This window comes from Barbus barbus, assembly GCF_936440315.1.
Source record: "Barbus barbus genome assembly, chromosome: 22".
In the NCBI taxonomy this organism is placed as follows: Eukaryota; Metazoa; Chordata; class Actinopteri; order Cypriniformes; family Cyprinidae; genus Barbus; species Barbus barbus.
In genome coordinates, this window is record NC_136750.1 from 19658592 (window position 1) to 19680315 (window position 21724).

The following is a 21724-nucleotide window of genomic DNA, read 5'->3' on the forward strand; positions in this document are numbered from 1 at the left end:
TCTTATTACACTAATAAAGACACGTGACAAAGTTTTTAATGAAAAAAGTACAAAAGTTTATTTTGAACAGAATATACATATTTTAGGCTCTACAAAAGGTAACAAAACAAGTCTGTTTTTTATTTTATTTTATTTATTTTTGTTGGATTTATATATTGACATGAGCCTGAGTATCTAGTTTTAAAGTTCAGTGTATTCTCTCTCACTTCTTTGCTTTTGATGTCTTGCATTCTCTCTTGCTCTTGCTCTTGGTCTTGGTCTCTGTTGATGACAGTGATGACAGCTTTTTCTTGAGCTTGGCATCATCAGCAGCTGCTCTTCTGTCTCTGTTTGTGCGCTGCTGAGTGCTACGCTGGGATCTGGAGGTTCCAGGTCTGCCTCCACTGTCCTCCACTCTCTCCGTTGTTTGTTTCCCATTAACACTGTTCAGTGTGTCCTCTCGGTTCCAGATCAAAATGTTATAGCCTGTAATTAAAATGTACAACTTTTCAAATTAATTCTATCTTCTATCGCTCATGACTACTATGATTATAAACAGTAAATTATATTTTACCCATTCCAGAAGCCAGCACATCTCCAGCTGGACTAAACTTGTTGAGCTGAAATAAAATAAACATGTAATATTATAGTGGTGCCTGCAATCAGATATCAAGTCCATCTACGATTATATATTGACTACCTTTCAAAACATTTTTAAAATTTGATTAAAAATACATTAAAAAAAACATTAACATTGTGAAATATTTTGACACTCTTTTTAATATATTTTTATAATATAAGTGTCACATGATCCTTCTGAAAATATAATAAGCTGATTTGGAGCTAAAGAAACATTTTATCAGTACTTAAAACTGTGCCTTAATATTTTTGTGGAAATCATGATACTATTTCTTCATTATTTGATTAACAGAAAAAAAACAGCATTTATTTTACATAGAAATCTTGAATTCTTGATCATAGACTCTTGATCAGTTTACTGCAGCCTCACTGAATCAAAGTATTAATGTCTTTTAAAAAATCTTACTGACTCCAAAGATAGTAGTAGTGTATACATTTTTAGGAATTCTAATCATTAACATTATAATTTTTTAAATATTTAACAGAAAAAAAAGATATTCTTACAGATATGATACCAGCAGCATTGGGGTCTCTCAGCTGATGCACAAGACCACCACTGTTGGCATCATAAATGTCAATAGTTCTCTTGTCATTGACTAATACTTGATCATCTGGGTAACGGCCAGCCACGATGAGGTCATACATGGGATGCCAGGTTGCCTGATGGAAAAAAAAATTGCAAAACTAAACTCTAGGACGTCAATAGTCCTGGATCTCTGAGATGCCTGTAAACTTGATTACAACATAAACAACATGGGCAAAAAAGCCAAGCAAGTGAAACTTGCAGTTTAGGCTAAAGGAACTCTTACCTTGATGGGTGTTAAGTGCTGGAACTGTCGATGAGGATGAACAATTATTTGATAAGGTTTAGACCAGTCATATGAACAATATACCCTGATCTGGTTCCTCTGGTCTGTAGTCAGGAGCTTGGTGCTGTCTGTTGGATTAAAGTACGCTGAAAGAAAAAGAACATTAATTTCAATTAATTTGCATTGTACAGTTGAGAGACTTTTTTTTACTTCTTCCCCTCCTCACTTTACTAATCATATATAGTCTCTTACCAGAATTGACTGCTTTTTCATGAGGCAATTCAGCGATATAACTGCTTTTGTCTTTAATATTTCTGAGGTCCCACAGCTTGACTGTAGCATCAACAGATGATGTAGCCATCAGCCAATCACAACGAGGGTTGAATTCTGCATGGGTCACTTTGGCTTTGTGCAGCTTCTCTTTGAAAATCTGAATGTTTTCAAAAATACAAATATCAGACAGCTTTATTCTTGATTCTGGCAATTAGAATTGATTTAGATTTTTCCCTCACTTACCTCATGTCCATCCAGGCCAAGCAGAAGTAGTCGTCCAGTATTGTCTCCAGTTACAAGCATTTGACGACTAACAGACACATCCACACAGCAGTACCAGTAACTGGGAGAGTGACATATGAGGCATTAAAACTATATATACAAATATATCTTGAAATAATATCCAATTTATACCTAATAATGGCAGTGAAAGGCAGTAGCCCCTCACTGCAGAACAAAGATCCAGGGGGCAGGGTTTGATCCACATCATGTTCCTTCTAGATCACTTAGATCTAGTGATCTGGCACTTTTGACAGTGCCCAGAACTAGATCTAGGTATAAAGGTGATCGGGCGTTTGCGGTGATCGGTCCAAATTTGTGGAATAAATTGCCACTAGAGATTAGAATGGCACCAACTCTGACTATTTTTAGATCCAAGTTAAAAAAATCACCTACTGTCCTTGGCATTTTAAAATGGATGATGTTTTTTTTAATGAATTAGTTTTAATGGTTGTATTTTCATTATATTGAGGTATGATTGTTTATTCTGTAAAGCACTTTGGGCAACTTAGTTGCATTTTTATAGTGCTATATAAATAAATAAAACTAACTAAAACTAAATATCTAGGGGGTGGAGACGGGTAGGTTTAGGTATATGTAAGGTGGGAGGAGTTGGATCTGGATCCAACCTCGCCCCCTGGATCGTGTGTTCTGCAGGAAAGACAGTGATCACATCTTTTCAAAGAAGCAGAAACTTACTGAAAGACAAATGTGACAAACAATCTCAAGACAAATCAACAATCAATCTATACTACATGCTGAAAGGCAATTGTTCAAACAGAACAGCAATACGGAATACTGAACATAAACATGAAATATATAAACACCACCAAAAAAGTATATTCAATTTCCCAACACTGGAGAGCAATTCACAAGAGTTCACACAAGCACTGTCCTCACCAAAGATCATGGTGGTCATGGCCACAATCTGGGGTTCGAGACAATATCTGACTTTGGAGGCCCTCAAAACTCTGCACGCTGACTGTGCCATCACCAGAAGCAACAAAGATTTTGGACACATCTGTGGGGCAGAACTTCATCCCCCCTATAAAATCACCAGCTCCCTTCTGCGTGGACACAACAGACAAACACAAGCTTGTTAGATCTACCTGTCAAACCAAGAACTGTCATGAGAAGGGAGGACTCAATGGTCAGGGAGGACTGTTGGTTCAACATGACTGCAAATGAATACAGCAACTAAACCGACCCAACAACATGAAGGAGATGAAGACAAACGGTGTTCTTCAACACAGCCATAAACACCAGCCTTCACAATTACATACCACAAATAGTGAAGGACAACATTACTGGCAAAATGTATTTATCTCAGATAACCTAAAATCTAACAGCTTAGCAACAACATGAAGTTTCATTAAAAGCAACATAATCAATGACATGAGCTTACTGTCACACATAGCTTAACTAACTGCTAAAAACAATCAATGATTTCATCCTCTGATCTGTCAGAGGGTTTATCCAAATTCATACCAATCAGGAGACCAAAATATATGCAAATACATTCGATGCCCACTTTATCTATGACATGGAACTGAATTTTAGTTTCTGTGTTAACAAGTTATATGTTAAACTTCAAACACAGGCAAGTTCCTCCATATTTAAGAGCCAACGGAATCAAACACTGAAAACTGATGTTGAACTCACACTATAATTCAGCTGAATGAACAGAAGTGCCAAACAACAGGACAGAACTATTAGATCAAATTAAAGTTCAATTTAAAAGTATTTTATCTCGGTGTGGTCTATATTTCTTTGAGATCAAATGGGAGAACTACCATAATTGCTAATAAAGGAACTCGCTTACTCCCATGAATCTGTTTTGGCAAAGACTTGTACAACCGATCCACTGAAATCCCGAAGGGTGGTAGCACCCCAAATAGATGAGATGAACAGCTGATTGGTATTGAATTGGTTAAACTTCATGCCTGTTATTGCATCTCCAGGACCCATCTGGAAGAACAGAGGAGAAAATCTCAGCAGTTGCTAAAATTGAATCTTTGATCTACTGTAATCTGAGCAAATGCTAAAATTTACTTTTACACTCTCAGAAAAAAGGTACAAAGATGTCACAGTGACAGTACATCGTTGTACCTTACTTACCCCTAAATAGTACATAATAGTACCAAAGGGTACATTTTTTACTGTTTGAAAGGTCCCCAGTGACAGTTTTGTACTTTTTTCTTACTACATCTAATGGTATATAATAGATTATTTATTAGCTATTTATGCACTTATATTGAATTTTCTTATTTTACCATTTATATCAGTAAACTACCCTGCAGAGGAACACAATTTATATTTCACAATAATTTGATTTCACGGAAACCCCAAAAGTATTTGGACACTTAAAATGTATGTCATTGCATAATTAGATGAATTTCAAACCAAGATGCATCTGCAAACAAATGATTCTAAACATTTTATCAGAAGTAACTTCACTTTCCTGAGTTATGTTTACAGTTTCTAGAAAGTGAAAGTGTCCAAATACTTTTATCTTCATTTTGAACAGTATATTCTTCACTTCAGTCCAGCTTTATCTCACCCCCTGTATGAAGGTTCTCTTATTCAGCATATCATAATCCCACAGGATGATGTCTCCACCCTTGGAGCCCACTGCAACAGTGGTAGGATGCGTGGGATGCCATTCCAGACAAGTGACCCTCCGATCGAAGGGGCTGGCTGTGCGGTGAAGTTTGTAGGCTCTAAGTGAGCGTATAAAAGGCTCTTGCAGACACTATAAAGCAATGAGGAGTATTACATAACACTGTAATATTTGTAGAAAACTTACACAAGTACATCATATACAGTGGTGGCCAAAATTATTAGAACACTAGTATTTTCACCAGATAAAAATGGTTTTAAGTCAGTTATTTCTATCTTTTGCTGTAGTGTGTCAGTAGTAAATATCAGTTTACATTTCCTAACATTCATTTTGCCATTAATTGTAATAATCCAGTGAAATTTTTGTTTGCACAAGGAGTCTGACAACAGCCAGTGCTCCACACAGAGATCTGATCTCATCATCATCCAGTCTGTCTGGAATGACATGAAGAAACAGAACAAACTGAAACAGAATAAATCCAGAGTAACTGTGGCAACGTCTTCAAGATGCTTCAAGAAATATGCCAAAGCTACAGTATTGTTAAAATTATTAGGCACTGTAAAAATGCAGTAAAATGAGGATGCCGTCAAAAATAATGTCATAAATAGATTTTCTTTATCAATTAACTTCTATTAACTAAATTAAATCAACATTTGGTTTAAAACAGCTTTTTCCCTAGGTGCACTTAGGCATAGTTTTTCAGTGATCAGGTATGTCTATTGAAGCATCTTGGAGACGTTATTACAATTGATGGCAAAATGAATGTTTGGAAATGTAAACTGATATTTCCTACATACAAACTACAGCAAAAGATAGAATTAACTTACAAAATCATTTTTAGCTGGTGAAAATACTAGTGTTCTAATCATTTTGGCCACCACTATATAAGTGTGTGTGTGTATATATGTATATATATATATATATATATACACACACACACACACAGTTGTGCTCATAAATTTACATGCCCCTTGCAGAATATGCAAAATGTTAATAATTTTAACTAAATAAGAGGAATCATGAAAATTGCATGTTATTGTTTATTTAATACTGTCCTGAATAAGCTATTTCACATAACAGATGTTTATATATTCTCCACAAGACAAAATTACCGAATTTATAAAAATGACCCCCTTCAAAAGTTTACATCCCCTTGAATCTTAATACCGTGTCTCGTTTCCTGGATGATCCATGACTGTCTTTCTGTTTTGTGATAGTTGTTCACGAGTCCCTTGTTGGTCCTGAGCAGTTCAAGTGCGCCTGCTGTTCTTCAGAAAAATCTTCCAGCTCCTGCACATTCTTTGGTTTTCCAACATTTTCTGCATATTTGAACCCTTTCCAAAAGTGACTATGATTTTGAGATCCATCTTTTTACATGGAGGACAATTGGGGGGACTCATACATAACTATTTTATAAAGTGAAATCACTTACTGATGCTCAAGAAGGCAACACAATGCATTAAAGGGGTCCTATTATGCTTTTTTACAAAGTCTTGATTTTGTTTTGGGGGTTTGGGCATGGTGCTCTCATGCTTGGTGGTTCAAAAATCAAAAATTATTTTTCCACATAATTTACATCATTACAATACCTTTCTCCCCAGCCTGGCACAAATGGCTCGATTAGTTGATCAGAATTAGAATCAGAAAGAGCTTTTATTGCAAGTATGCTTGGGCATACAAGGAATTTGTTTTAGTGTCATAAGCTTCCAGTTAACAGAGACAACAACGACACAGACAATAAAAATCAGATGAGAATAAAAAAAAATATACATATGTAAATATAAACAAATTGAAAAAAAAAAAAATAATTGAAACAAATGATTGTATATACAGTTGTGCAATAGATGATAGAATGGGATAGAATAGAAGGAGATACAGGGATGTACAAAGATGGAGTTGGTAGCAAATAAGTATAAGGTTATTGCACATTGTTATTGCATAATGGGGGAGGGGGGGGGGAGGGGGGGCATTTAACCGTTCAGTTGGATTGCCTGGGGGAAGAAACTGTTCTTGTGCCTGGCTGTCCTGGTGATTGTGGCTCTGTAGTTCAAAAAGGGGATGACTTGGATGTGAGTGATCCAGAGTGATTTTCTGAGCCCTTTTCATCACTCTGGATGTATACAGTTCTTGGAGGGTGGGCAGGGGATCACCAATAATCCGTTCAGCAGTCCGAACTATTCTCTGTAATCTTCTGATCCCTGATTTTGTAGCTGAGCCAAACCAGACAGTTATTGATGTGCACAGAACAGACTCGATGACAGCTGAATAGAACTGTTTCAGCAAGCTGCTGTGGCAGGTTAAACTTCCTGAGCTGGCGAAGGAAGTACAACCTTTGTTTGGCTTTTTTTTTTTACAATGGAGTTGATGTCAGTGACCCAATTCATGTCCTGAGAGATGATGGATCCCAGGAACTTGAATGTCTCCACTGCAGCCACAGCGCTGTCTATGATCAAGTCAAGTCAAGTCTGCTTTATTGTCAATTCTTCAGTACAGCACATACATACAGAGAATTGAAATTGCGTTACTCTCAGACCCTTGGTGCATACAGTTAACATTAAACACTGACAGTAGACGTTCAAATACAGATAAATACAGTTTAAACTTATATACATACAACTATACAAATGAGGACATTGTAGAAAAATAAAGAGAGAGATGGATAAAGTGGCATAAGGCACATGGCAGATAAGAGTGCAAACCAGTTAAATAAAACAAAACTGTGCAGATATATGTGTAGTGCAAGAAGAGCTTATCAGTCTGTTAAAGTGACAAGAGAACAGTCTTCTATCAGACTATCCGAATAGGTAGTTTGTAGTCAATGCTGGATGAGGTAGTGGTCAGTCCAATGCTGCACAAGTGACAGGTGCTGGTCACAGTTTTTAAGTGGGTGGGGGGTGGAAGGTCCTGGGGGGGGGGGGGGGTTGCAGTATCAGTGTTCAGTGTTGCATGGGGTAAAAGAGGGGAGGGGGCGCAAGGACGGGAGGGAGTTCAGCTTCCTGACATAATGTCCTGGAGGGAGGGGAGAGAGACACCAACGATCTTCTCAGCTGCTCTGGTGAGTGGGGAGAGTGCAGGGGGGTTTCTCCTGAAGTCCACTATCATCTCCACTGTTTATAGCGTGTTGAGCTCCAGGTTGTTAAGACTGCACCACACAGCCAGCTCTTTAACCTCCTGGCTGTAGGCAGACTCGTCACCGTCCTGGATGAGGCCAATCAGTGTGGTGTTGTCTGCAAACTTCAGGAGCTTGACAGAGGGATCTTTAGAGGTGCAGTCGTTGGTGTAGAGGGAGAAGAGCAGTGGGGAGAGAACGCAGCCCTGAGGGGCACCAGTGTTTTTGGAGCGGCTGTTTGACATGAATTTCTCCAGTCTCACTAGTTGCTGCCTATCTGTCAGAAAGCTGGTGATCCACTGACAGATAGAGCTAGGGACAGAGAGCTGGGTTAGTTTGGTCTGGAGGAGTGTAGGGATGATGGTGTTGAAGGGCGAACTAAAGTCCACAAACAGTGTCTGAGTTTTGCTGTAAATCATGGCTTATCATTGTTGAATGTTACATAAGTCCTGGTGGGAATGCATATATCCTCGCAGTAACTGATATATGAAGTTACAGTCTCTGTGAGCTCGTCCAGATTGGTGGCAGCAGCTTCAAAAACACTCCAATCAGTAAGGTCGAGACAGGCTTGTAAAACCCGCTCTGTCTCGTTGGTCCATCTCTTTACAGTCCTTACAACAGGTTTAGCAGATTTAAGTTTTTGCCTGTAGGTTGGTATAAGATGAACCAGGCAGTGATCAGAGATCCCCAAAGCTGCCCGTGGAACAGAGTGATATGCATTCTTTATTGCTGTGTAACAGTGATCCAATATATTACTTTCTCTGGTGGTACATGTAACATGCTGTCTGTATTTTGGCAGCTCACGTGAGAGATTTGCTTGGTTAAAGTCCCCAAGAATTATTAAAACAGAGTCTGGGTGTTGTTGTTCTGTGTCTGAGATCAGATCAGCGAGTTTCTGTAAAGCCAGGCTCACGTACGCTTGCGGTGGAATGTACATACTCACGAGAATGAATGATGAAATCTCCCACGGCGAGTAGAAAGGCCTACAGTTGATGAAAAGCGTTTCTATATCTGAACAGCACACGGTTACATCTGTACACCACCTTTCATTGATGTAAAAGCACGTCCCGCCACCGCGGGATTTCCCCGTTGATTCCACGTTGCAATCTGCTCTGATCAGCTGGAAGTTAGGCAGATGTAACGCGCTGTCTGGAATGGTGTCGTTCAGCCAGGTTTCCGTGAAACACTGAGCAGCAGAGTTTGAAAAATTCTTATTTGTCCGGGAGAGCAGAAGGAATTTGTTCATTTTGTTGGGTAGAGAGCAGAGATTCACCAGTTGGATGCTAGGCAACGGCATTCGAAATCCACGCTGTCTGAGCTTCACGAGCGCGCCGGCTCGCTTCCCCCGTCTGCGTGTCCTGCGTTTGATCAGCGCCGCCGCTGCGCCGACCACTATGTCCAGCAAAACATCCAAATAATCGAAAACTGGTAGGAGATTTTGTGATGTGTTTTGCCGAATGTTCAGCAGTTCCTCCCTGGCAAAACTGATCATGTTTGACAAACAAAAAACAGGAAAAACTAACAAAAACACCAAAACAACTGGATAGCGAAGCACCATGGCTGCCATGAGCGGTGCCATCTTGAACCATATCTGATATCATCTGATGAAGGCCCGCCTTCCATAAAAAACGGAATGTGTTGTGATTGGTTAGCTGTCCCAGTGCGTTGTGATTGGCGAACAGCTTAGACGTGTTTCAGTACTGCCCCGCCCCTTGCCAAAACAGCAAGTTCTTCAATATTGCCATATCAATTCAGAGTCAGACCCGAGAATATTGAACAAGAGGATCGTGCAGAACCTTTGCAATAATCTACGCTGAAGGATTTTTCTAAACAACAGCAGGCAGATGAACTGCTCAGGACCAACGAGGGCCTCATGAACAACTATCACAACACAGAAAAACAGTGGTGGATCATCCAGGACACAACACATTATTAAGATTCAAGGGTATGTAAACTTTTGAACAGGGTCATTTTTTACGAATTCAGTTATTATTTTGTCTTGTGGAGTATAAACATCTGTTATGTGAAATAGCTTATTCAGGAGAGTACTAAATAAAAATAACATGCAATTTTCATGACCCCTCTAATTTAAAATTATTAACATATTCTGCAAGGGGTATGTAATCTTATGAGCACAACTTTATATTTGCATTATGTGCTTGTCATCACCTGGCGCAGTTGAGCATGGATGCTTTGTCCCAAGGAGCTTTTGTAAATGTAGTGAAGGATACTTGTTTGGCCCACTTTTTTCTGAGCTCCAATCAATTTGACACTTGCTTGTATGTGGGTTTCTGTTACATTACACAAATACAGATTAGCTCATTAGAAAATGTAGATTAAGGACTGGTTAGTCATTCATAAATTAAACTGCATATTTAAACAAAACTGTGCAGTTACTCATTATTCGCATCTTTGCTTACCCGTTTTTGGTGTTGTATTGCCTTCTTGTTTGGCTTTCAGCTTCTTGGAGAGTGTTTGAGTTTGTTCTTCCTTCGGTCTTTTCTTTGAATTTGCTTTCTTCGTCTGCTTCGACGCAGAGGAATCTGTCTGAGCCCTTCCTCGCGCCATTAAAAGTCTACTTTCTCTTTGAAAGAGGTCGACAAAGACATTGCATGTCAAATATATCACTGTTACAAATTGTAGATAAGACTAGAATCATGCACTTACTTTCTTACCTGCAGATGTAAAACGACCTACATTACATTCACCCTCAGATCGGGAAATTGGTCACAGATCAACACCGCTACACGTGCACAGACACGCATTTTGACTACCGAATGTTTTGTAACGTTAGGCGCAATACAGAATGTATCCACTAGATGCCACTAAATACTGGCAAGTATCCACATACTTTGAGCAAATCGTGTACGTTTTTTTTTTTTTTTTAATAAATAATGACTGTGATTTAGTTCATTTCTGACTTAAATATTCAATTTTTTACTAGAAATATTCATAAATTCCTGGCACCTTCGCTGTTTAGTGTACCAAAATATTGCCTGAAAACTCAATTGCAATTGTTTACCTTCATAAATGTTAATTGCAGCCTCAGTTCAAAGTAATAATATGAGCATAATACAATACTATGTAACTGTAATTGAGATATAATATTTAGAATTTAACATTTTTAGACGAGTTAGGGGGCATGGAAATATTAAAACAAACAAGCAAACAAAATCTTTAGCTATAATAGTTTACACTAAAATAGAAAAAACAAACAAACAAAAATAGATACTAATAACACCTTTAAATCTACACCACTTTGATGGGCGTCTCGTTGTGCTTGTAGTGGGAGATTTCAGCTTCTTAGACACGTGGCCAGTCGCGAGTAGGTGTAGAGCGCTGACAAGCCAATAGGAGCGAAGGAAATTCCAGGGAGGCGGGCCGAGAAAATTACACACAATTTTGGTTCGAATCCCGCCTCGACCACAAAATGTATTTGGAATAGTTTTTCATCTAAATACACTTTAAGTACGATTAGCGTATAATAAACGAACTTTGTCCACAAAGATAAAATAAACTTGTAATAATGTAACTTGTAATGTTTTTGTGTAAGATGTACAAAATGAGCAACGACCTTAATGAACATTTACATTATAATAGGGTATAGTTATCTTTAATAGAGAACATATTTGAATGTGAATAATGTTTTAGACCTCTATTTTTAAAGAGACATTATATTTGTATAACTATGTACAGAAAACCCATGTGAAATATAACCAATAAACAGTTTCAAATTTTTATTTATAGTTCGATAATATACATATTATATAAAACTGAAAAAGGCCATTACTACAGTACAGTACTAACCAAAAGATAAAATAATGCAAGTCAATAAAAAAAATTAAAAACTAAAATACAATGCAATACAATAAAATATAATACTTTTGGTATTATTTGTAATGAACAATGGAAATAAATTAAATAATTAAAATTACAGATTAAACCACAGTAATAATAATAAAATCTAAAGTGGAGAACACAGGTAAAAAAAAAAAATTAAATAAAAAACATTATGTACAGAGTTTAATAGTAACAGTTATTAACATATAGTGTTTAAACTGAAGCAAGATAAAATAAAGTCAATAAAAAACTAAAATACAATGCAATACAATAAACTATATTACTTTTTGGTATTTTAATGAACAAATAGAAATAAATAAAATAATTTTAAATTATAGATTAAATAACAACAATAATGATAATAATAGAAACTAAAATTGTGGATTACACAGGGGAAAAAAGAAAAATATGTATTTTAAAATTAAGTAATTATGTACATAGTTTAACAGTAACAGTTATTAACATACAGTGTTTACAAAACTGAGCACAATAAACAATGCAAGTCAATCAAATAAAAAAAACACTAAAATACAATGCAATACAATAAAATAAAATACTTTTGAAATAAATGAAAAAAAAAATATATTTTAAAAGTGCAACTATATATATATATATATATATATATATATATATATATATATATATATATATATATATATATATATATATATATATATATATATATATATATATATATATATATATATACACACATAACCTTGTGCAAGGAATGTCTTTGGAAAATGACATGCCCAGGCCTCAAATAGTGTTTTGGAAAACTGGTAAAAAATGACAGTCTGTTGGGTGGTCTCTGGTTCTGCAGCAAGAGGGGTCTCAGAGGAAGAGGTATCCTCTAAGCATTCCTGAAATTGAGCAAAATGAGTGTAATATGCGAGTGAGAATTATAAAAGTATTTTATCAAAAGTTTAAAGGCTTACCTGAGAATGGAAATGAGAATGGAACGTCAGACGACGACTCTTCTTGCATCGCCACATCTCCTAGGTCTGTCTTCCTGCTTTTGTGTTTGTCAAAGTCAAGAGGCACAGGTCGACAGCCTGGCTCCACATACTGCAGGCCAAACCTCTCTCCTGTGTCCCTGCTGGAGATGTGCAAGGCTGGATATTTGGGTTGCCCTGTCACTCTTATAGATGCCCTGTTTAACTCCATCATCAAAACGGGGTCAAACACTCCAGGTAAGACAACCCCAGGCTGTTTCAGGTCCACCAGCTGCTGATAATTCCAGTGTGCCACACCAGTCATACCCTGTGCCTGGAACAACTCAGGAGAGACGCGATTGCACGTTACCCACTGAGCCTGGTGGAAATGAAACCCCTCCTGCTGTGAAGTGCCTCTGACAGGGATCCAAATGGGCACAGCAGCTCCATCACCCTTGACATGATTCAGCTGTAGGGTTCCACCGTGTCTGTAGAGGATTCCTTCTTCCACCTCAGGGTCACTCAGGCAGCCTCTAAGGATGTGGATACGCTGAATCCACCACATTTTTAACATTGAAGGTTTAAAAAGCAAGATGTTTTTGGGATCCTTTGCCAGATAGAAATGGTGAAGCACTTCTTCCACTCTTTGGACCAGCTCTCTGGGATGTGGCACTTTTGTCCTGCAGTGCTCTCTGATGTGTTGCTTGGTGGGATTAGCAGGCTCGATACCACAGAATCTGTATGCGTTCTTCAGTTTATCCAGGTCACTCTGATCAACTACAGAGAAGGCAGAAGAGAGGAACTGGCAGAAGGAGCTATACAGAGGATGGTGCTCCGAAACACACTCCCTGGTGAACCGCCGCATACGTGAAACAAGTCCAGTTTCACAACTATGTCCTCGTTGAACTTCCGGCAAGCGGCATGTAAATTTTTGAGGTTTCCTGATGTAACCTCTGCCACAATAGCTTCAGTGGTCCTCCAGGCTTCCCACTGCTGGTGCTCATATGGTCCTGGGTCCATCACTCTGAAAGTGGCACAACAGTCCCTAAGTACATAAAGGGGAAAGAATTTTTTTTTTTAATGTATTCATAACCTTTGCTAACACCACTTGATGTAATGTGTGATTAGATGTGATGATTCATACCTGTCCACCCACTGGTACTTGGCCTTGGGAATACCAGCAGAACTGTAGCGATTGGCCAGCCCACAGTACAATGACTCCAGGGATTGCTCACTTTCACTCTGCAGCATCACCCAGGACAGAATCATCCAGTTCTCGTTCATCACAGCATAGGATGACATTGTGCCAGATGAGAGGGTCACTTTTCTAGCAACTTTGCATGTGTGATCTGACCTAAACACCTGTCCAAAAGTGCCTTGTAGGTGCTGAGTGAGAGCTGCTTCCTGCCGCTGATATTCGTGAAGAAGGCACTCTACTAAATAGTGTGCAGAGACAGACACCCCATGCCACACATCAGTGTCTTCGTAACCCCCAAACAGTGCAGGTGTGTCATCCTTCCTCAGTGCCCCAGTGATGATTTTCTGACCATACAACCCTGCTTCAGCATCCCTGACGTTCTGCACACTGAGAAGGTAGGCCAGATGGGTTCTTTCATATTTAAGGTGAAGCACCTCAGACAGCTGGTTGGCCATGTCATTAGGGGATTTTCCAGAGCGCCTCAGTTGATCCATCACCGTTTTACAAATTGCCTTTTTATGGTTGAGGAAGGCAAGACGTTTCTGAATCGTAGTGGTAGCATGTCCAGCCAGAGGTTTATCATCGAACCAGTATCTTTTGCATGCCTTACAACACAGACGGGAAGCAAGGATATAATATTGCCCGGTAGTACCAAGGATCACTCGGGGTCTTCCCACACCAGAGGACACAACATTAGGATTTTGACAGCCGTAGAGACAAGGCAGGATGTAATTGTTCCTAAGCCTTTCCATTATACTGTGCTCAGGTTTCCAAATAAAAAAGGGATGGAGCTGGAAGTACTTGGGTGACGGAAGGCCCGTGTTTGTCTCTATAAGCTCAGGCTGAGGTGGATAGCGCCACAAGGAGACCATATTCATGAGGTGTCTTACTGGGTGTGATCCTGGCCAGAGCCCCATGGACTCCATCTCTGTCTTCATCCAAATTATTTGATGAAGAGAGCAGTTCCAGCGGCTAATATCTTACAAGTAGCTAGGAACAGGTACATCTGTCTGTGCAGACGGCATTGATGCAGGAGCTGTAGGTGCTGATTGTGCTGCAGGAGGTGGTACAGAGCCATCAGTCTGTGAAGAAGGCATTCTGGGACTGAGACTGGGAGAACTAGAGACTGCATGTGATGTCGGCAGAACTGCATGGAACACAAAGTAAAGGAAATGTATACATTTTATATATATATATATATATATATATATATATATGTGTGTGTGTGTGTGTAAAACACTGATTGCACATGATGTGTATTTAACGGTCTTTACCTTTTATGGTCAAGTAGCTGGGAACAGGGGCTTCAGTCAGAGCAGGTGTTGATTGTGCTGCTGGAGGTGGTACAGAGCCTTCACCCCGTGAAGAAGGCCTACACACAGGAACTGATGTAGATGGAGGCTGCGGCAGACCTGCATGGAACAGCACAGGGAGGAAAATAAAAGCATTAAAACACTGAATGTACACGATTTGTATTTAATTGTCTTGACTACATTGTTTATTCTATCATTCTATTTATTCTAGTAATGCAAATTCTAATAAATGTTTAAAAGTCTGTAAGCAAACATTCACTTTTAACAACATATAAAACCAGTTTAAATACCATGCATACAATTCATGAAGTGCACTCACCCTCACCACTCTTATGTTCAACCCTTAACAGTAGTTAGAACAAAAGAACATGCTTTTTAGAACAGGCAAGAACACTGCCAAAACAACAAATAAGATAATTAAATTCGGAAATGGAGGATAAGCCTGTATGTAACAGAATAAGCCTCCAAATCTGATGTGGAAAGTAACCTGTTGTAGATAAGACTGTGGATCCTGTGACTGCAGATGATCCTGAAAATGAAGCGTTATAATTTGAATAGTTTTGCTCCAGTATGTGCAATTTTATGCGTCATAAACATGCTTAACTTGACATGGCTCTGTATAACACACGACATGATTCTTGATTCACTTACTCAGCTGTGTGAGATATTTTGCTGGAGAAAGACTCAGCATCACCCTCCAGTTCTTCATCCTCCTCCATCACTATAAAACAAACTCAATGCATCAGTAGGCTTTAAAAATCAATATAAGCAAATTTGCGTGAATTTGATTAACTTACCAGGCTTATCAAAGGCAGTACTGGAAGGAACAGATGGTCTTGCAGTAGAAGCTGATGGTGAGGTCAACGGAGGAGTGTTTTTCGTCAGCTGTTTTTGCTGCTGTTTTAAAAGATACTTCTGCAAATTGTACATTTTGCTGCCTGGAACACACTTCTGCTTCATTATAAAGTAAGCATATCCGTCTGCCCCGGTATCCCAAATTTTCCTCCAAGTGTCTTGTGCTCTTGTTCCAAATCCAACAGTATTGTCATCCTCTATCAAAACTGGCGATGGATCTGGCCTTTTAAGATACCGTTTAAGATCCTCAATTTCCTTAAAGCTTCTTGCGTATTCAAGAAAGGAAATGAGGCTGTCCTTGCAAGGACCCTCTGGGTTGAACTGCCCAGCCTGTTCTTCTTCCTCAACCTTATTGGACAGGTACAAAGCATAGCCGACATCGTTCTCTAACAACCACCTGAAAGACTTGCCCTTGTACTTGCCGAATTGAAGAATATATTCTCCCAACACCTCTTGCTTGTCAGGGACATCCCCTCCTCTCTGTAAGACAACAGAACAGGCATTCATCCTGACCAGATCTTCACTTTGAGGTGCTGACTTGTCCTTCAGTGAAGGGTTGTCTTTCATTCTTTTTACCTCTTCTGATGGGTCCCGGTAAATGGCCTGATGGGCCTTTCCTGAAAGACACCTTGACTCTCCCGGGGAAAAAAACAGTTTTCTTCATGATGCTGTACTGAAATCATGGCCACATGAAAATACTTAATATAATGAAATCAGACAACAGTTATATATAAAATAGTTATTTAAATTGCCATAATATTTCATATTATTACGGTTTTTTGGCTGAATAAATGCAGCCTTAGAGCATAAAAGACTTGAAAATTAAAGTAGTGTTTAATAAATTTGTGTTATTTAATTCACTTAATATATGTGTGAGTACGTATATAAAAAGATTTAATATGAAAAAGTATATATAAAAACAAGTTTAATTAAAAATGTTGTTTTATACTCACACATTTTAAATTATACCATTAAATGTATTTACATTTTTTAAATGTAATATATGTGTGTAATAAATGTTAAATACTTTACGAGTATCATATTGCAATGTTAACATTTTCTAAATATTTTTAAGTAACATAGTAAGAGATCAATGATGAAACATTCACTCTTAGAAAGAAAGTGAAACTATAAAATTATAAAAAATAACAGTGTATTCAACGATGAGTTTGGTTTAATGTTCCCTAACATCACAAACCATTCAACACAATCAACAATACCATTAACGTTACATGAGAACATGTATATGGTAATATAATTTATATGATAATGTATATACAACACAGTAAGTTAATATTGCTAAAGTAAGCTAAAGTATAAAGTAGCGTTAAGTAAATACTGCTTTAAACTTACCTTCTCGGTTTGACAACTTAATTGCGTTGATCTCGACCTATGAGGTAAAAACAGCGTCACCTGAGGTAAAACTTGTGCCAAGGTAACGTTAGTTAAGACAGTAAATACTTGTCAGCAAACTTGTTTTGTTTTGTACAACAATTCGGTAAACAAATAACCTAATTCGATCGTGAAACTGGTCTCCCCTCCTCCACTCACTGCGAATGATTGACAGATGACACTGGCTGGAGTGGCTGCTTAAATTCCCCGCCACGGAAAATGCGAAACAGCGCCATGAAATCTACGCGTGGCCGAAAATATATTGCATCCGTAGTGTTAAGTTACGCGCGCGCGTTTATGAGAGTGTGCTGGCCAATCACAGAAGCCCAGAGACCTACAGCTGACAACGAAAACAAAGAAAGGCATGTTTTTCCTCCCACTCTCTGCTCATTGTCTGGACGGAACAAATCAAACATTCACTGTATGTTGTTTATTCAGTTCGCACACTAAACGTCGAAAGCACATCTGAAGGTAAGTGTACCAACAGAAAGACTTGAGATGCATAGCTATATGAATAAAAGCGTCTGTCTTTTGAGAAATAAAATATGAGGTATTTAATAAATAGTAGGTATTTTATGAGGTATATCATTGATTTACAGTCAATTTCACAACTGTTATGTAGGACAAATAATTAATTCAAGAATTTTGCCTGGCATTTTCAGTGCGAACTTGATCCCCATCATGAGTGATGAGCGTCACTTGAAACAGTTTTTGTGCTTTGGTGTGTGATGGTCTAGAAGCGTTCCCACATTTTTTCTGTACACTAATCAAACCAATAATTACAATCAGTATTTGAAATGCGTATGCTAAAAACAATCACTGTGTAAATTTACTCATTTGGTTGGGTTCACTAGTTAAAAATGTTCCTCCACACATGAACCTGTATGCTTTAACTTTTTGTATCAAGTTCAGTGTGTTCTAGTTCACTGCAGTCGCCAAAGGCAACAAAATGTACCTTATTGTTCACTATTTAATGATATTGCCCAGTGCAAGTTATGAGTTACATTTACTTATCTTCTCAATTGAAGTATTTTTGTGCTTTTTGCACATAACAACAATTAGAACCCAATATGAGGTGTATTTATATTATTCTATGTAATACATATATTACATATACACCAGTTATTTTTAGGTTTTAACACATCCCTATATTGTCTGTTGGACAATGATTAATCTATTGAAGGTTTTACTAACTAACAATAAAAGTGTCAAGTTACTGTATATCCAACTGGTAAAGATATATGTGCCCCCCCCCCAGCTAATATTCTACTAACACTTGTGAACTTGAGGTAGAGATGTTGATTTTCAGCTAGCCGTTCTTCAGTCAGAATAAATATGAGAATAATAGGGTTTAATTATTAAATGTGTATTCAGGCAGGTAAAATTGCAGCCACAAGGTTTATAACTAGGGTTAGATAAGACTGTCTATTGCACTGCTGCTCATAACAGCTTTGTGAAAGGCTGTTGTAGACATTTAGTTTCTTTATCTCCAGTTTTTTTGTTAAACAGCAACACATTCTTACATTTTAATTGGTTTTCATGTGTTTTTCCACATGAACAGCATTATGTTTAAGATTTAAAACATCATATTGAATTTGTTAACTCCCATAGGCGCACTTAGGGAGGGGTTTTATAGAAATATCCTGAGTTGGTGACTGGACTGTGAGATATTACAATAAAGAAGAACACTAAAGAGAAAAAGTCCAAAGCAATCACAGGAAATCAAGAAATTGTGTAGATGGCTGATGGTCTCTCCACCTTGTGATTGCTGGACCCTCCACTAGTATGCTCAATCTCATCAAGCTACCTCAAGTGTTCACCATCAACCAAGTTCCAAAAGTAAGTTTGTTTTTCTGTTTTTTAATTGCTGATGTTAATTTGCAATAAATGTCATTGTTTTGCACTGTTGAATGTGTTGTATACTGATTGTTTTCTTATCATGTCAGTCATGAACTATTAAAGCAGATACATTAACTTGATAAATACGATTTTCAAATAAATATTTGTTTCATTGTAGGTCTTCCATGAGGATGGCATCATTTCCGGGTATCGCCACCCATGCAGCTCTGCCAAAGACTGTGTGCTTAGTCTTTTCCAGCTAACAAATGAAACCCTCAATATTTGGACTCATTTTCTGCCTTCATGGTAAATTATTTTTCAGCATTCATCTTTTGATGCATTTACATTAGCTAATGTTAAAATGAAGACAAATTTGAGAATATTAGTTAAGCTTCATACAAGACTAATTTAATTAATACCACGTTAAATAATTTTAAAACTCTTTGCATTGAAGCCTGAACTCCAGATTACTCAATGTACAGTAAAACATTAGACATTGGAGAAAATGTCAATGTCATATAGAGCCTTTTGAACGTCAACTTAATTGTTGCCACATTCATTTATACTATTTATAGGGTGCTGAAAACAAATGTTAAAAATATGAAATACTTTTTATTGCAAGCGCATTGATGCCTCTGTTACACTGCAGCTTTGATGCATGCTTGCATTTTTAGAATGTAATGTTTTTTTTTGCAAGGTTTTTCTTATGGAAACTGACAGTAGTACTAGTGCAGGATGACTGGCATGATCCTTTCACCTGGCCCTTGCTGGTGTTCCTTTTGTCATGCTGTGTGTACCCACTCGCTTCCAGCTGTGCTCATACCTTCAGTACCATGTCAGAGAGGGCCAGGCACATCTGCTTCTTCTTTGATTATGGAGCACTCAGCTTCTACAGCCTTGGTATGTAGAGAATATAACGGAACTAATGAGTAAAATATATTTATATACTTATGTAATGTTTCTGTGACTGAATTATCCTAACTTTTAGTTTATTTGTGTATTTTATCGACCACAGGTTCTGCCATCACCTACTCTTCTTACTCATTTCCAGATAAATGGGTCAATAGCACATTTCACAAATACTATGTTCCTATGGCTGTTGTCAATTCTGTTATCTCCACTGCACTGGCCTGCTACTCAAGGTAAGATAAGTAATCCATAAATCAAAAGTTGGTAATATTTCTAACCTGCTTTGTGGATTTTGACCTGAGTGGTATTAATAGAAAAACAATTGAAAGACTAAACACTTGTATTGCTTTGTTTTTAGACTTGGTTTACCATTTTTTCAGTATAATTATCACAGCATTAAAAGGTAATGTCTCTTTTGCATAGTAATCTTGACATAAAATATTTTTACATTTTCAGTAAATTAACTGTATTCTCTTTTAGTTGTTCTGGAAAATTAGATCAGAAACTCAGTAAATGTCTACGGATAATCGCCTTTGTCTATCCATATCTGTTTGACAACATCCCTCTCTTTTATAGAGTGAGTGTTTTAGGTTATTTTGCCAAAAATTTAACTCATTGTTTTGGCTGTGTTTGTATTGAATGTGAAACTGAGCAAAGTTAATTCATTTAAAGTACTTTCTGCCTTCATTTATAGATCTTTGTGTGCGCTGGTGAGGGTTGCACTGTTAATGAAGCCAATACTGTTCACTATCAGCACACGTCATTGGCTGTCCTCACTGGCTTTCTTTTTGCCACACACCTGCCTGAACGCTTGGCTCCTGGCAGTTTTGACTACATAGGTACAGTTACAGATCCCTGCATTCTCTTTAAACTAAGAATCATGAATTCAGAACATATGGCGCCAGGGGGATGCTTTTAAAGTTCAGTAAAGTCTATTAATTCTAAACTGTGGTTCATTTATGCATCCTTCACAGGTCACAGTCATCAGCTCTTCCACGTGTTCGCTGTTATTGGCACGTATTTCCAGATTACTGCCATTGAACTTGACATGGCTGCACGAAAGCTGTGGCTTCATGCTCATTTGCCACCAGTCACCCTTTCAGACACTGTGGGAGCTGCATTCTTTAGTGTGGTCAGCAGCCTTTGTATTGTATATGTCTTCAGTCTGGCACTTTTCTCCACTAGAGGTGTAAAGGACAAAATAATTTGAATTGTGACATTTGATAAGGTTACTCAGGGCAGCTAAGTTAGTTTCCCTTAAAATGCCAACAATTTCATGAAGATTTTATGTAAATTGGAAGAGTATAAGACTGTATAATTTGATTATTTTGTATGTTTGATTCATGTTTTTGTAATGAGTGTCATTTGTTTTCTCTACTTCTAATCACATGCTTAACATTTGCACAATTTCAAAGCACATTTCCAACTTTTTGAAACGCATGAATCAAACTATATTATCATTGTTTTTACAAGTGCCTTTTTATAATCAGTCTTTCTGAAAACTGTAAAACCTTATGTGTACAATCTTTATCTTTCTTAATAAATAAATCTTGTTAATATGTAAAGTTTTATTTTTACTAAATAAAAGTACGCAATGAAAACTATTTGATAGCTTTTATATATTTTTATAGAATATAACGTAGATTATATTATAATGTAGAATACTATTTTTTCTATTACATTTATATATTAACCGTTAATACAATATATGCTATATACTATTATATTATATGAG

The 21724-nt window shown here is 37.6% G+C and overlaps 3 protein-coding genes across 6 annotated transcripts; 1 reads left to right on the forward strand and 2 right to left on the reverse strand.

The window, feature by feature from the left end:
* Positions 1-37: 37 nt before the first annotated feature.
* ddb2 (damage-specific DNA binding protein 2) lies at positions 38-10532 on the reverse strand. Of its 4 annotated transcripts, none has more exons than XM_079373423.1 (11): positions 10376-10532; positions 10129-10292; positions 9878-9999; positions 4540-4731; positions 2880-3046; positions 1944-2043; positions 1680-1857; positions 1428-1573; positions 1123-1278; positions 554-599; positions 38-465 (listed from the first exon to the last, which is right to left on the reverse strand). In XM_079373423.1, exons 2-11 carry the CDS (start codon positions 10274-10276, stop codon positions 203-205), a joined length of 1518 nt encoding a protein of 505 aa, XP_079229549.1. In that variant the 5' UTR covers positions 10277-10292; positions 10376-10532; the 3' UTR covers positions 38-202. The 4 variants fall into 4 exon arrangements, with proteins under 4 accessions (XP_079229549.1, XP_079229548.1, XP_079229550.1 ...); XM_079373422.1 differs by having other exon boundaries at positions 10384-10489; XM_079373424.1 differs by lacking the exon at positions 2880-3046 and adding an exon at positions 3802-3947 and having other exon boundaries at positions 10384-10483.
* A 1750-nt stretch (positions 10533-12282) lies between these two features.
* On the reverse strand, positions 12283-13461 carry LOC306888102 (uncharacterized protein). Its single transcript, XM_079446247.1, has 2 exons — positions 12487-13461; positions 12283-12411 (listed from the first exon to the last, which is right to left on the reverse strand). Exons 1-2 carry the CDS (start codon positions 13346-13348, stop codon positions 12383-12385), a joined length of 891 nt encoding a protein of 296 aa, XP_079302373.1. The 5' UTR covers positions 13349-13461; the 3' UTR covers positions 12283-12382.
* Positions 13462-17572: 4111 nt separating this feature from the next.
* On the forward strand, positions 17573-21544 carry paqr5a (progestin and adipoQ receptor family member Va). The gene is made up of 9 exons (XM_079373426.1): positions 17573-17712; positions 18853-19080; positions 19259-19386; positions 19778-19980; positions 20096-20222; positions 20348-20392; positions 20470-20566; positions 20684-20828; positions 20964-21544. The coding sequence occupies exons 2-9, from the start codon at positions 19027-19029 to the stop codon at positions 21197-21199; spliced, it is 1035 nt and encodes a 344-aa protein (XP_079229552.1). The 5' UTR covers positions 17573-17712; positions 18853-19026; the 3' UTR covers positions 21200-21544.
* Positions 21545-21724: the final 180 nt, after the last annotated feature.

Bases quoted from the DNA above. Each gene is read 5' to 3' on its own strand.
- ddb2 (XM_079373423.1), bottom strand. From the start codon at position 10,276: ATGGCGCGAGGAAGGGCTCAGACAGATTCCTCTGCGTCGAAGCAGACG. The intron at 4,732-9,877 runs GTGATGACAAGC...ATTGCTTTATAG, and splicing joins TCCATGCTCAACTGCGCCAG to TGTCTGCAAGAGCCTTTTAT. The intron at 2,044-2,879 runs GTGAGGACAGTG...TCACTCTCCCAG, and splicing joins CATGACCACCATGATCTTTG to TTACTGGTACTGCTGTGTGG.
- LOC306888102 (XM_079446247.1), bottom strand. From the start codon at position 13,348: ATGCGGCGGTTCACCAGGGAGTGTGTTTCGGAGCACCATCCTCTGTAT. The intron at 12,412-12,486 runs GTAAGCCTTTAA...GCTCAATTTCAG, and splicing joins ATTCTCATTTCCATTCTCAG to GAATGCTTAGAGGATACCTC.
- paqr5a (XM_079373426.1), top strand. From the start codon at position 19,027: ATGCTCAATCTCATCAAGCTACCTCAAGTGTTCACCATCAACCAAGTT. The intron at 19,081-19,258 runs GTAAGTTTGTTT...GTTTCATTGTAG, and splicing joins CCATCAACCAAGTTCCAAAA to GTCTTCCATGAGGATGGCAT. The intron at 19,387-19,777 runs GTAAATTATTTT...TTTTTTTGCAAG, and splicing joins ACTCATTTTCTGCCTTCATG to GTTTTTCTTATGGAAACTGA.